The sequence below is a fragment of the Dendrobates tinctorius genome, unplaced genomic scaffold, assembly GCF_039654945.1.
Source record: "Dendrobates tinctorius isolate UK_male_01 unplaced genomic scaffold, ASM3965494v1 ptg000025l, whole genome shotgun sequence".
NCBI lineage: Eukaryota > Metazoa > Chordata > Amphibia > Anura > Dendrobatidae > Dendrobates > Dendrobates tinctorius.
This window is the reverse complement of record NW_027361693.1, coordinates 13,696,105-13,712,258: the sequence shown is the minus strand read 5'-3', so window position 1 is coordinate 13,712,258 and position 16,154 is coordinate 13,696,105. Positions and strand designations below refer to the sequence as shown.

Below are 16,154 nucleotides of genomic sequence, written 5' to 3'. Positions count from 1 at the left end.
CACACCGCTGTACTATGAGGGGCCCAGTGCCAGTACCGACGCCCACGAGTGGGCCCTCCTTGCTTGGGCAGGGCCCAAGCATTTGCAATCTTTACCTCTCCCTGCTCCTCCGCTGTGTAATCTGGGCCGTCAAATCCATACTGTGCCTGACACCGTCTGAGCCTGCCTCCTGAGACATATATTTTGAATGTGTACGCTATCCATACATGTTATCCGGGGATACGGTACCCTTTCTAACCTTTGTGCAATCACGTGCAATCCATACTGGGCCTAACACCGTCTGAGCCTGCCTCCTGAGACATATATTTTGAATGTGTACGCTATCCATACATGTTATCCGGGGATACGGTACCCTTTCTAACCTTTGTGCAATCACGTGCAATCCATACTGTGCCTGACACCGTCTGAGCCTGCCTCCTGAGACATATATTTTGAATGTGTACGCTATCCATACATGTTATCCAGGGATACGGTACCCTTTCTAACCTTTGTGCAATCACGTGCAATCCATACTGGGCCTAACACCGTCTGAGCCTGCCTCCTGAGACATATATTTTGAATGTGTACGCTATCCATACATGTTATCCAGGGATACGGTACCCTTTCTAACCTTTGTGCAATCACGTGCAATCCATACTGGGCCTAACACCGTCTGAGCCTGCCTCCTGAGACATATATTTTGAATGTGTACGCTATCCATACATGTTATCCAGGGATACGGTACCCTTTCTAACCTTTGTGCAATCACGTGCAATCCATACTGGGCCTAACACCGTCTGAGCCTGCCTCCTGAGACATATATTTTGAATGTGTACGCTATCCATACATGTTATCCGGGGATACGGTACCCTTTCTAACCTTTGTGCAATCACGTGCAATCCATACTGTGCCTGACACCGTCTGAGCCTGCCTCCTGAGACATATATTTTGAATGTGTACGCTATCCATACATGTTATCCAGGGATACGATACCCTTTCTAACCTTTGTGCAATCACGTGCAATCCATACTGGGCCTAACACCGTCTGAGCCTGCCTCCTGAGACATATATTTTGAATGTGTACGCTATCCATACATGTTATCCAGGGATACGGTACCCTTTCTAACCTTTGTGCAATCACGTGCAATCCATACTGGGCCTAACACCGTCTGAGCCTGCCTCCTGAGACATATATTTTGAATGTGTACGCTATCCATACATGTTATCCGGGGATACGGTACCCTTTCTAACCTTTGTGCAATCACGTGCAATCCATACTGTGCCTGACACCGTCTGAGCCTGCCTCCTGAGACATATATTTTGAATGTGTACGCTATCCATACATGTTATCCAGGGATACGGTACCCTTTCTAACCTTTGTGCAATCACGTGCAATCCATACTGGGCCTAACACCGTCTGAGCCTGCCTCCTGAGACATATATTTTGAATGTGTACGCTATCCATACATGTTATCCGGGGATACGGTACCCTTTCTAACCTTTGTGCAATCACGTGCAATCCATACTGTGCCTGACACCGTCTGAGCCTGCCTCCTGAGACATATATTTTGAATGTGTACGCTATCCATACATGTTATCCGGGGATACGGTACCCTTTCTAACCTTTGTGCAATCACGTGCAATCCATACTGTGCCTGACACCGTCTGAGCCTGCCTCCTGAGACATATATTTTGAATGTGTTTGCTATCCATACATGTTATCCGGGGATACGGTACCCTTTCTAACCTTTGTGCAATCACGTGCAATCCATACTGGGCCTAACACCATCTGAGCCTGCCTCCTGAGACATATATTTTGAATGTGTACGCTATCCATACATGTTATCCAGGGATACGGTACCCTTTCTAACCTTTGTGCAATCACGTGCAATCCATACTGGGCCTAACACTGTCTGAGCCTGCCTCCTGAGACATATATTTTGAATGTGTACGCTATCAATACATGTTATCCGGGGATACGGTACCCTTTCTAACCTTTGTGCAATGACGTGCAATCCATACTGGGCCTAACACCGTCTGAGTCTGCCTCCTGAGACATATATTTTGAATGTGTACGCTATCCATACATGTTATCCGGGGATACGGTACCCTTTCTAACCTTTGTACAATCACGTGCAATCCATACTGGGCCTAACACCATCTGAGCCTGCCTCCTGAGACATATATTTTGAATGTGTACGCTATCCATACATGTTATCCAGGGATATGGTACCCTTTCTAACCTTTGTGCAATCACGTGCAATCCATACTGGGCCTAACACCGTCTGTGCCTGCCTCCTGAGACATATATTTTGAATGTGTACGCTATCCATACATGTTATCCAGGGATACGGTACCCTTTCTAACCTTTGTGCAATCACGTGCAATCCATACTGGGCGTGAGAACGGCTGGCGAGCTGTTTAGCAAGCTACAGCACCTGTCCAGACAAGTACAGGGATTCCCTAGTGAGGAGACTTATTTGATTGTTTTCAATGTTGGGACAGCAATTTTTGGGGAGCACTATACTCTGGAGAATGATAGATGGGGCCCACCATACACTGGAACATTCCAAAGGTGGACATCAGACACTGGAGCAGCATTTACAGGGCCCATTATACACTAGAGCATTAGAAATGGGGCCCATTATGTTTGGAGCATTATTTGGGCCCATAAGACAGTGGAGCTTCATCCATGGGGACCAACATATACTGTAGCATTATGTGGAGCTAATCATATACTGTTTCAAACATTATATGGGACCAATGATTCTGTATGGAGAAATAGATGGGCCTCGTCATGAGATGTAAAAAGTGAGGTATTTTTCATTGTACTATACCGCTATTTATTTGCCGTATCGGAGCATGATGAGTTGTGGTATGTGTTAAAGGGGCGCTCTTTTGCCCAGGGCACATGAAAACCTGCAGCCAGCCCTCCCCCCCACAACTTTAGCCAAATAACCCCCATTTTTCAGTGCGTAACTTGTATTATGAAGTTAATTAAGGTTGACAAGCTTAAGTAAGAAGAATTGATGCTTTTGGCATTCAAATGGGCACTGTAGGTGTGTTTCCTGTCCTCCTCTCACTGCCGACTTTTATTCCCCATTTACTTACATTGGGTTTCGTGTTTCGGGACGACCCCGACTTTTCCCTATAATCGGACGATCTTGCTCGACCCGACTTTTGGAAAAGTCGGGTTTCACGAAACGAAACGCGACCCTAAAAAACCAAAAGTCGCTCAACTCTACTTACTACTGCACATGCTAATTCACAGGTTTTGGGATACGAGATCAGTATACACCACCATGAATGAGAACAGTGGGGGAAAAGAATGTGAAAAACCATGACTGAGAACAGTAGGGGGAAAGTCACGTTTTTGCGAGAGCCAGCGGGTTAATAGATTTTGAAATAATACTCATACAGGCACAAGAAGATCATCTCATGTTCTGTCTAACTACCATCTCTCCTTTTTTTTTTACAGAATTAATGAAGTCTCATGACAAATTATATTTTATTTTTCAGCCTCTGGATTTCGAAACAAAAAAGGCCTACACATTCAAAGTTGAGGCTTCTAATGTTCACCTGGATCATCACTTTAACTCAGTGGGACCTTTTAAAGACACTGCAACAGTAAAAATAAATGTTCTAGATGTTGATGAGCCTCCAGTTTTCAGCAAACCTTCATACACCATGGAAGTATATGAGGACACACCGGTTGGAACTATCATAGGTGCTGTTACAGCACAGGATCTAGACATAGGATCCAGTCCTGTTAGGTAACCAGCTCTAAGTTACTAGTATGCTAATATTATATCTAGCATTATTGTCCAAATGAAATTACAGTATTATGAATAAATATGCTAGTTTTGACATGAAAGTGTGAAAGGGAAAGGTTGCACTCTGCTTCTCATGTGAGCAAGGCATTAGATTTGTATCCCAGCAATGATCACGCAGTAGGTGCCTCCTCCCCACCATCAATGCACTTTGGCAACTTTCAGAAAATGCGTAATGCCTGCATGAGTCTATATATGCAAGGAGAGCTGAAAATTCTTCATGAAGAGAAAGCAGAAGGGGGTATCTAACAAAACTATGAGGAGTGAATCGCACAGGCAGCGTAAATCTCCACATAGCAAATTTGTTGTAAATTGGAATGAATATGATGCAAAATTGATAAATCCTAATAGTCTCAAAATATTTTTAGTCAGAAAATATTAGATATTGTGAAAATTCAACCATTTGGATTACTAGACCCTTAAGCGCCCAGATTATAAAGAGTGCCTCCATACCACACATACAGAGATCTGTATCCCAAGAAGTAATCCAAATAAAAACTCCATCCTCAGTCTTTTTACCAGACTCATGTGGCTGCTTGCAGACAATAAAGAGCACTCCGTACTGTAATTTCCCATGCTTGCTAATTGGATTCTTAATGGTTTATGTAAATAAAGCCTAATATATGAAGGAGACGTCTGCAAATTTCTAATTTATTGATATGTAGCTCAACTCTTCATCATTGCAAGATCTTTATATGCCATCAGTGAGTTAAAACATTTCTGCTGATATCCAGAAATTGACAACGAGACAAAGTAAGCCAGATATATCTCACAGTTCTTAGGTTGATGCCACAAAGGATTAAATTGCTAGAAATGTTTTTTCTTTTTTTAAGTAGGATGACCCCATAGTCTGACGTTGGCGGTTCATAATATTGTGTGAGAGTGATTCGAGGAGTATAACCACGTTTTCCAAATTGCATAAAGTATTGAACTTATTACAAATGGTCCCGAGACTACTGACGTTAGTTGACTTATAGCAAAGTCAGTTATTTTTCTCTCCCTTATTAATCCACTTCGCTATATCCTCTATGCAAACATTTTTACTTTTTTCATATGATGCACAATTATTTTGCAAACCTATGGAAAAATCTATGCATCTTACACAGAGCAGAACACATTCAGCACTGATCTAAAATTACACATTAGTTTCCTTTATTTAAAGCCTTAATTGCCAGATGAGAAAAAGAAATGAAAAAAAACGTGTATATATAGATATATATATATATCTATATATATATATATATACGCGACTGCCGACTTTGTGAAGACCACAAGCAGTCTCGAGGCTTGTCCTAATGATTTCATTTTCTGAGGGATTTACCAATTATATAATAATGCTTATTTAACTGGGTAATATATCTCTAAAGCATGTTTAATCTAATAGACGGAGTTGACTAAAGCCAACAATTGACCAAATGACTTTTTTTTAATCATCGCTATAGTCTATTGTACAGGTAAATAGAGCTAACTAGACGAATGAATACAATTAATACTTTACATGAGAGAGAAATATCAGGCACAAAGAGTCATAGCATATAGCTGACACCTGGGCTCAATTATGGCTTCTAATAACGGTTATACTTCAGATTGATGGTCACCTACAGAGAAACCTTTTTAATTAAAGTTCAAATAAAATCTATTTTTAAAAGTCTGCTGGGAAAATTGCAGACTAGAAACACATAAAATGTTGTTATAAAAATAGAGAAGGCAGATATAATGCTTGCTGTACTGAAGCGTGTTTGGTGCCGGTTAAAGGTTTTCATAAAATATATTCAAAAGCACTTCTTTTTATATTCTTTTATTTTCCATAACTTCAGAGTTAACTTTTAACTTGGAAAAATGTAGTAGGGGTTTGAAAAAAAAGTCAAATACTTGGATATTTTTCTCCAACGCTAGGACATGATCTTCTGTGCTGAGAGATCAAATCAGTACTACCCAGCAGCTATAAGTGTAAATTCATCTATATGTGATTGCATAAACAGCCACATTTAGGTTTGCGGAACTGATTTTCAGTTGCAGAAATTTTCAACAAATCTAACATGAGTAGAAGTGAGAAAACCCGAACTGTAAAGTTGAGGGTTCGGACCGGACAACTTGTGTTCTGTAATCAACATGATCTATTATGGTAGGGTGCCATAAAGATAAGAGGTCACACCCCAGGAAGAAGCATCATTGCAAAATGGCGCTCGTGGGGGCGCAGGGTTGGAAAGCAGCAATCTGCTTAGCCATTCTGTCCCACAGCACTACACTCCTAACAGGTAAAAAAAACTTTACACAATACCTATATATGGGTGTTTTTTCTGTTGATCCATATGGTAAAAACGGAAAAAAAAGTATTTTTTGCATATATGGCTACACATAACAAATTGTGCATCTATACCCACTGGGCTCTATTTTTTCCCTGTGTTTCATCTAATGTTGCACTAGCAAAACTCAGCTCTCTAAAGCAACCCCCTGTTGCACATTGGGCCTCATATTAGTATACTTTAATCTCTTATAGGAAATACTGAGCACCAGCTTTCTCTGATCTTTATTGTCTGACACATTTTTTTCTCCTTTTTCCTGCCCACAGTGCATTTCTCTGTGCTATCTATTTGTTGCCTTCCTTCCCATTATAGGAGACTTTTCTTTGCCCTGTCTTTTTAAAATGTTTTTTGCATTGTTGCTATTTAATAAAGATATATTTTTTACCCTACTTGTTTTCTCCTTCATTATTTCTTATCTTTAGGGCACCCTACCATAATAGATCATGTTGATTGTAGTATCTTGAAGTGTCCTCAGCCTATATCAATTTAGGACCATGGGAATACCTAGTGTTCTGTGCTGAATTGTGAACACAGACTTCTGGAAGAGAAGAAAGAAAAGAGAGATTTTACAGCTCCAAAGTTCGGGTCCTTATTGATTTAATTGGAGTTTAGGTTCAAGTTCAGGTACAGTTCTAGTGCCCGAACCAAACTTTGGACTAAAGTTTGGTTGTATCTTATGAACCCAAACTTCATAAGAGAGTGGAAAGAAGTATTTTTGCAAATACCTCTTCTTGCTATTCTTGCCTGTGAGCGGTGCTATCGCTGACCACCCACTGGGCATCACATGACTCTGGCTGCAGCCTGCTCTGAGATCCGCTGATGTAATGTCAATTTCCGGGAACCCAGAGGTGTGACCCAGTAGTAAGTGCCCCCTTGATTGACTGGGCTGTGGATGGAGTTTCACCTACATTCTTATTTTGCAGAATTTTTTCTACACCTGTCAAAAACTTTTTTTTTTTAAAACAAACTTCAGATTAAGCTATGTTCACACATCCAGTAATCATCAGTTAGAATGGATCCAGCTGCGGGCAGACAAAAATTTTTGTCTGTTTTTTAAATACTGATCTTAGCTGGATCCTTTTTTTAATTTTTTTTTAACAGTGAAGTCTATGACAATGGTTCTGTTAATCAACCATCCATTTTTTCATTCATTTGAAAGGGCTATTTAACGGATCCAGTTTTCATACGCTTCAATTTTAAAATAGCTAATCAAGGTGAAATCAGTTTTTTTTTTTAAATAATCTGTCTGCACAACTTTTTTGCCAACGGATTACTGCTGGATCCATTCTAACTGATGATTTCTGGACATATGACATTGCTTATGGGGCAGAGCGTTTTGGAACCCGGCAAACCCCTTTGAACAGACCGTAAAAATTGCTTTTCTATACAATAAAATTGTTAATGCTTATGTTGTATAATTTAACTTTTGTGCAATAACATGTTTATTTTTTTTATTTAAAAGATATTATATTGATGAAAAAAGCGATATGGACAACAATTTTTCTGTTGACCCAATTGAGGGAACTATCGCAACAAATGAATTGCTAGATAGAGAAAGCACTGCACAGTTTAACATATCAATCATCGCAAGTAAAATTAGTAAGTATTGTGACTCAATATCCTCAATATAACCTGTTAGAAGAATGCTTCCTTCTATATTATAACAAAATGGTCCAGAGAAATGTAAAAACTTTGTTGAGTATGTCGTATATATATATATATATATATATATATATATATATATATATATATAAATATATATACTAGATGGTGGCCCGATTCTAACGCATCGGGTATTCTAGAAAATGTATGTAGTTTATTTATGAAGATTTAATAATAATGCAATAATGCAACCCCCAATCCTGATATGCATGGTCCTCTCACCCCCTAATCCTGATATTCATGGTACCCCTCACCCCCCTATCCTGGTATGCATGGTCCCCTCACCCCCAATCCTGATATGTATGGTCCCCCTCACCCTCCAATCCTGGAATGCATGGTCCTCTCACCCCCCAATCCTGGTATGCATGGTCCTCTCACCCCTCTTTCCTGGTAAGCATGGTCCCCTCATCCCCCTTTCCTGGTATGCATGGTCCCCCTGACCCCCTTTCCTGGTATGCATGGTCCCATCACCCCCTTTCCTGGTATGCATAGTCCCGTCACCCCCTTTGCTGGTATGTATGGTCACCCTCACCTCCCATTCCTGGTATGCATGGTCACCCTCACTCCCCTTTCCTGGTATGCATGGTCCCCCTCACCCCCCCTTTGCTGGTATGTATGGTACCCCTCACCCCCCTTTACTGGTATGCATGGTCCCCTTACCGCCCTTTCCTAGTATGTATGGTCCCCCTCACCCCCCTTTCCTGGTATGCATGGTCACCTCATCCCCTTATCCTGGTATGCATGGTCCCCTCACCCCCCCAATCCTGATTTGTATGGTCCCCCTCACCCTCCAATCCTGGAATGCATGGTCCTCTCACCCCTCTTTCCTGGAATGCATGGTCCTCTCACCCCTCTTTCCTGGTAAGCATGATCCCCCTCAACCCCCCTTTCCTGGAATGCATGGTCCCCTCACGCCCCTTTCCTGGTATGCATGGTCCCCTCACCTCCCTTACCTGGTATGTATGGTCACCCTCATCCCCCTTTTCTGGTATGCATGGTCCCCCTCACCCCCCTTTCCTGGTATGCATGGTCCCCCTCCCCCTTTGTTGGTATGTATGGTCACCCTCACCCCCTTTCCTGTTATGCATGGTCCCGTCACCCCCCTTTGCTGGTATGTATGGTCACCCTCACCCCCTTTCCTGGTATGTGTGGTCCCCCTCATACTGTACATATATATCCATATCTATCTATCTATTTATCTATCCATCTATCTATACATATATTCTTTTTTTAAGTGCTGCAATATCTTTACATTTACAGTTCTGTTACTTACTGAGCTACGGTACCAAAAGCAACTGATATTTGAGTTTATCATATTCAAATTTAACTGGCTTGGCAGAGAAAGATAAAATGTGTGTAAAAATATACAAATACAGATTAATGGATACAAAATACACCATATCATTGTTCAGTTACACTTGCACTGCTGCTACCACTTGCCCTATCTCTCCTAATCCCTACTAATTACAACTCTAAAGGCCCCATCACACACAGCGAGATTGCCAGTGAGATCGCTGATTTTGTGACGCCACAGCGATCTCGCCAGCAATATCGCTGTGTGTGTGACATGTATCAGTGACAGGCCCCTCTGCCGGGTATCGCTGATCGTGCTCGAACGTCCTGGGCCATTTTTTGATCATTGGTCTCCTGATGGCCAGTGTGCATTGCTGCGTGTGACAGAGTAAAGACCAACAATCAGTGACGCTGGGAGCTGGTTTCCAATGTAAACAGTGGGTATCTAAGAGCCATGCGGCTCTTAGATACCTGCTGCTTACCTTGGATACCAGCTTGCTCGCTGGTCCCAATTGCTGGTGGTTCTGTCTATGTGACAGCTCACCAGCGATCAGCTAACTATGTCCCAGCGATCCCATTCACGTCAGATCATTGGTGGGATCGCTGTGACATTGATGCGTGTAAAGGGGCCTTTACTCATAGATGAGTAGTTTTCTCCATATTACTGACTGAAGCAATTTTTCAATGCCATTAGGGTTGTCTTCCTGTCTTTATTGCCAAGTTTTCTCACCTACATAAAATAACTGTAAAATGGCTGCTGTAATCCCTACTTAGGCTTTTATATGGGCTATAATAGTTTCTCCTAATTAACTGTACTATGCCCTGTTATAACTATAAGGCATTAGGCGGTAGCTTGCACAGTCGCATCTGAGGTCATGTTAGCCTTCTGTGACTGATGCACTCTTCAACAATGAGTTAATTGGCTATGAACACATTTTTGCAATTCACACAGCAAGTTTTTCTAGCTTGCCTGGATGTGCGAATGTCATGAAATTTGACTCAAAGTCAATTCATGGTGGACTGATTGGATTGTCGCTAAGTAACAGATAAATGAACTGCTGTTTTTAGAATAAATCAGAGAGATTTTCTAATTCTGTACACCCTGTATAAATACTCAAGAAAAACAAATGTATTTGCTGTAATATGATGTACCATATTACTAGCTAATAAAGAAAAGAAAATACAGCTGGAAGTAGCTGTGTGAAGCATAAATACTGTAGTTTTTATTATGATAAAGTCATATAGGTTTTCTTCATTGTTTTACCTTATCAGTGACACATTGAAATTTAGTACCATTAGCATCCAGCGTCGCTGATCCCTGGTCTCTCGCTGCCACACGCAGCAATACGTGCTGGGCAGCGGGAGACCAGCGATCAAAAAATGGCCCAGGCCGCTCGAGCATGATCAGCGATAACCGGCAGGGGGGCCGGTCGCTGATCCCCGTCACACACACCGATCTCGCTGGTGAGATTGCTGATGTGTCACAAAATCAGCGATCTCGCTAGCGAGATCGCTTAGTATGACGGGGACTTAAGTTTGTTGTTTTTATTTATCATTAGTTGCATAATACTACATTAAGCAATGGGCCTTCTATCCCTACTCCATGCAAAACGCTTTGTACACATTTCCTAATATGTTTGTTTGATTATACTGGTATGCCACAGTCCACCTGCAATATGTTTTTATTATGAACTTTATAATTATTATACACATTGGAGCTGATTTACTAAAGCTGTCTAACATTTAGACAGGACACAATTTGTTTGTAGTTTGTTTACATTTTCTTCATGTGTATTATTATTTGCACTTTATTATTTGCATACCTTCAGAATTCCTTATTTATTATTTTAAAATGAAAAATTTTACGTTGGATTTTTCATATATTTACATTTATTTTCTTTTTTGTATATTTTATTAATTGGATATTTTAAACAATCTCGTAAAAAGCTGCAGATTTACTCTACACAACTAGGTGGCTTAAAACAATGCAGAAACATCCTTGTATATGAGAGAGTGCAAATAAAAACTCATTCTAATAAAATTTATCTAAATGCAATCAACTTTTTTTTATAGATTATAAATATTTATGTATCAATAAATTGTGTGCAAAAGGTTAGATAATTCCAAGTTTATTCCAACTTTTTTATTGGCATACTGAGCGCCCTATGCCCTAATATGCAGAAGTTCAAGACGAGGCAATTTTCACTCTTTTTTAATTGTCGAATCTTTATTTTTATCCAGTTTTTGCACTCATAAATTTTTGAAATATATGTTCCTATCTTACTTTTTCATCTCCACTTTCAGCAGGTCTTTTATGCTAAACATGGTGTGTTTTTAAAAACATAGCAAAAGTTTGCTTTTTCAAGTCATGACATCAATGCTGGAGCTAAAATAAAATGGGCAAAATGTAACCATCACTGTGCTTCACTTTGGTAATGTTCGAAAAAAGAAACTGACACTAAATAATTCTTCAATTATATCTTCCTGGTTTCAAAATTTTAAATTGACTACTCCAAGGAGATGTCTGTCTCAAATGCCAGTTTTCTACCTATAGAACCATGGAGTACGCTCCTAAAACCTATGAATAAATTTGACATATTTTTAGGTTGTTCGACTGCCAGAAAATGAAATCTTTGTCAGCAATGAACTTGCGTAGCACTAGTGTAGATTTCAGCTACAATGTAGGCCAGTTTTGTGTTGCGTCGGTAGACTATGTTCTTCCTGCTTATATTTACATACCTCTTATATATTTACATACTTCTTGAAACACAAAGCTGCCAAAGTTAATCATAAAAGTTGTCTACATTTCAAATAAAATGAAAAATATGCCTTATTTAAGAAGAATTTCCAAATGAACCTATAAGATAAGCAAAGTTCTAATTACACATCTTTACATATACATATTTGTTGCATTCTATTATTGCCGAAGAACTTGTGAGCAGTTGGCGTCCAAACCAAAATTCAATAAAATGTAAGGGTTGATACACCTGTCCATCATTTTGACATATCAAGGGACTAAAGGTACAGTGTGTTCACTTAGGGCAAAAAAAGATTGTGACTGTTTCATTCATCTGAATGGGGATTGAAACAGAATTTTACTTACAAATCTGTGACTCTGCCCTAAAACTGAATTTTGTTTTATAAAAAAAATTAAAAGTGTTTAGTTAACTAAATTATAAATACCTTTCAGGCTTATATATATATTTTTTATTATTTTTCATTTTTATTTTACATTAGTTTTTCCTTTATGATTTAATTTTTTTCCTTTTTTTATATTGATTTTTATTTATTTATATTTTTCATTTGGTATGCTCTCGGTATTTGTATTTTGCCACTTTTATATTTTCATTTTTTATTGTTCATTTTTTCACATTTTTATTTAATTTTCATCATTTTTCCACATTTTTATTTAATTTTCATTCTTTTTGTACTATATATGTACATATATATATATATATATATATATATATATATATAAATCAAGAAAAAAGGGCAGCACTACCAAAATAATACAGCAGGTGCAAAACCTATTCAGCAGTGTCCAAACAGCCAAAATGACAAAAGGAAAAAAATAGGCAGCACTCAAATTAAATGTGAAAAAAGTGGATGCTTTACTGATCCTCAGATGGCAACGTTTCAACGGTGACCCGTCTTTGTCAAGCCTGACAAAGATGGGTCACCATTGAAACGTTGCCATCTGAGGATCAGTAAAGTATCCACTTTTTTCACATTTAATTTGAGTGCTGCCTATTTTTTTCCTTTTATATATATATATATATATATATATATATATATATATACACACTGCTCTAGCAATGGATGTGCGGGGGCTCCTGGTTTCTAGAAAATGTCGGCAGAGCCCCCATACCACGAGCACTGCAGAACCTGCCGCAACAGTCTGGGATAGGAGTCATATCGCTGGACCACCGAACACCCCCTGTGACCACGCTCCATCAGCGCTACTGATTTCCCCCAGTAAGCTGAATTCGGACTGTAAGATGGACCCCCATTTGATGCATTAATTTTTTTTCCCTATCTTCCTTCTGAAAATTTGGGGTGCGTCTTATGGTCCAGTGCATCTTATAGTCCGAAAAATAAGGTAAATAAAAATGGTACCGCTGAAAACGTCATCTTGTCCTGCAAAAAAGCCACCATACATCTTCATCAGCAGAAAAATAAAAAAGGTATAGCTCTCAGAATAAAGCGATGCAAAAATAATTATTTTTTCTACAAAATAGTTTTTATTGTGTAAAAGCGACAAAACATAAAGAACTATATAAATGAGGTATCACTGTAATCGTACTGACCCGAAGAAAAAAGCTGCCTTACAAATTTTTCCACACGCAGAACGGTATAAAAAAAAGCTTGTTTTTGTTAATTCTGTCTTGCAAAAATCAAAATAGAAAATGATCAAAAAATGTCATGCGCCCAGAAATGGTACCAATAGAAATATCAGCTCATACCGCAAAACATCAAGCCCTCACATGACCCAGGCAACCGAAATATGAAAAAAATAGCTCTCAATATATGGTGATGCAAAAACTAGTTTTCACAATAAAAAGTGTTTTTTTTCGTGTGTGACAGAAGCCAAATATAAAAACCAGATATAAATCTGGTATCGCTGTAATCACACCGACCTGAAGAAAAAAGTCACCTAATCACTTATATAGCATGAGGAACAGCATAAAAATAAATAAGACCAATTCTTCACATGCTGTTGACTTTTTCATTCTGCTTCCCAAACATCGCAATAAGGCCCGGCGCACATTCATCAAGGCGCTCTGCGCTGAGCATTTACACCGGGGTTTCCATGTAAGTCTCTAAATACGTAATTCAGACAGAACCTCTGACTGAACATTCCCTATAGTGAGGCAGATGGAGGCATTGTAGATGCCGTATTAGCTGTGATCTGGCAGTTTTCATCCCTTTAGGATTGCATAAAAGTGTTGGTCACAGTTTTGTGCACTTCTGAAAAGAAGTACACTCCAGAACAGAGGCCAGATGGAGTCCAGAGTAACTCTGCAGCCTCACTCTAGTGAATGGTTACATCGGGGGGTTTCATCTGAATCATGACACTCAGTGATTTAGATGGAAACCCCAAAGCAAGTGGTCAGTGTAGAGCGCCGGATAACTGTGATCCCAAATGTTGTGTAAAATGTTCACAAAAAAGCTTCCACTCAATCCACAAAAATAGCAAGTCCCCACTCAGATTTGTCATCTGTTAACAGAAATATAGGGCGCTACCATGTTACTAGCAGCACAAAGGCACTGGAAAAGTGAAATGGCTCCTCACCCGCCAAAAGAAATTCAGCAAATTCTCTGCTCCCAAATCCAAATGTCTCCCTCCCTTCTGAACCCCACAGTTTACCTAAACCACATATAGCGTCCACGTTTGGGATTTCTGTAGTGTTGAGAGCCTGCCTAATTTACAGGTGAATGTATTCAGAATCATGAGCTGGGCATAATGTACTAGTCACTACAACGCAGTTTGAAATATTCACTCAGCAACATCCACTGCTGCTTGTTTCTGGAAACACCCCATGGAGTCAAAATTGTCACTACAGCTGTAGATTGATTCTGAAAGGGTGAAAATGGGGTCACATGAGAGGGGATTCTGCTTTTCTAGCACTTAGGGGCTTTTTATATGGAATCCACAAACTAGTCTAGGAAAATCTGCATTTCAGGAGGCAAATAGCACTCTATCCCTCCTGAATCTCTCCTTCTGGCAAAGTAGTAATGTACAGCCATATATGGGGTATTTCTACATTCAGCAGAAATTGTGGGACAAATTCTGGTGCCATCTTTACCATTTACCAGTGTGAAAATGTAAACCTTGGGGCTAATACACAATCTTGGTGGTAAAAATGTAAATTATTTTTTCTTCACTGCCCAATGGTATAAAAGATTGTGACACACCTGTGGTGTCAATATAATCACTGCACCCCTAGATGAATTCATTGAGAGGTTTAACTGGTAAAGTAGGGGCATTTATGGGGGATCTGCTGTTCTGGCACCTCAGGGGCTCTGTCAATGTAACATAGCACCCTCAAACAAGTGCAGCAAAATGTGCACTGTAATATTGTGCTAATTCCCTTCTGAGCTTTGCACTGTGCCTCAAAAGTAGTTTTCAACCACATATTGGATATCAGTAAACTCAGGAGAAATTGAACAACTAACTTTGAGGTCAATTTTTTCCTTTTGCCCTTGTGAAAATACAAAATTTTGCAGCTAAAAAAAGATTTTTGTGGGAAAAATGTGATTTTTTTTATTTTCATGGCTTAATGTTATAAACTTCTGTGAAGCACCTGGGGGTTCAAGATGCTCAATACACATCTAGATAAGGTACAAAGGGGGCTAATTTCAAAAGTGGTGTTACTTTTGTTGGGGTTTCCACTGTTTAGCACATCAGGGGCTCTTCAAATGCAACACGGTGTCCGCTAATTATTCCATCAAATTTTGCATTCTAACAGTCAAATGGTGCTCCTTGCCTTCCAAGCCCTGCCATGCACCCAAACAGTAGTATTCCCCCACATATGGGGCATTGGGAGGCTCAGGAGAAATTGCACAACAAATTGAATGGAGCAATTTCTCCTCTTACCCTTCTGAAAATGCAAAATATGGAGCTAAAAAAGGTCTACTTGGGAAAAATGTGATTTTTCTATTTTCATGGCTCTACGCTATAAACTTCTGTGAAGCACCTGTGGGTTTAAGGTGCTCAATACACATCTAGATAAGTTCCATAAGAGGTCTAGTTTCCAAAATGGTGTCACTTTTGGGGGTTTCCACTTTTTAGGCACATCAAGGGCTATTCAAACTCAGCATGGCATCCGCTAATTATTCCATCAAACTTTGCATTCCAAAAGTCAAATGTCGCTCTTTCTTTTCCAAGCCCTGCCATGCGCCCAAACAGTTGTTTTCCGCCACATATTGGGTATCGGCACACTCAGGAGAAATTGAACAACAAATCCTATGGTGCAATTTCTCCTTTTACCCTTATGTAAATGCAAAACTTGGAGCTTAAATATTTTTTGGGGAAAAATTTTATTTGTTATATTTCCACGACTATACATTAAAAAGCTTCTAT

At 39.6% G+C, this 16,154-nt stretch overlaps 1 protein-coding gene across 2 annotated transcripts in view; it reads left to right on the top strand.

Annotated features, from left to right (window-relative positions):
- The window catches only part of LOC141084627 (cadherin-12-like), a 1,440,185-nt gene that overhangs the window by 1,394,985 nt on the left and 29,046 nt on the right, over nt 1–16,154 (top strand). For both annotated transcript variants that reach the window (XM_073569451.1, XM_073569452.1), the window contains 2 exons: nt 3,499–3,752; nt 7,578–7,714. In XM_073569451.1, the coding sequence (XP_073425552.1) occupies nt 3,499–3,752; nt 7,578–7,714 (391 nt within the window). The remainder of the gene's footprint in view (nt 1–3,498; nt 3,753–7,577; nt 7,715–16,154) is intronic.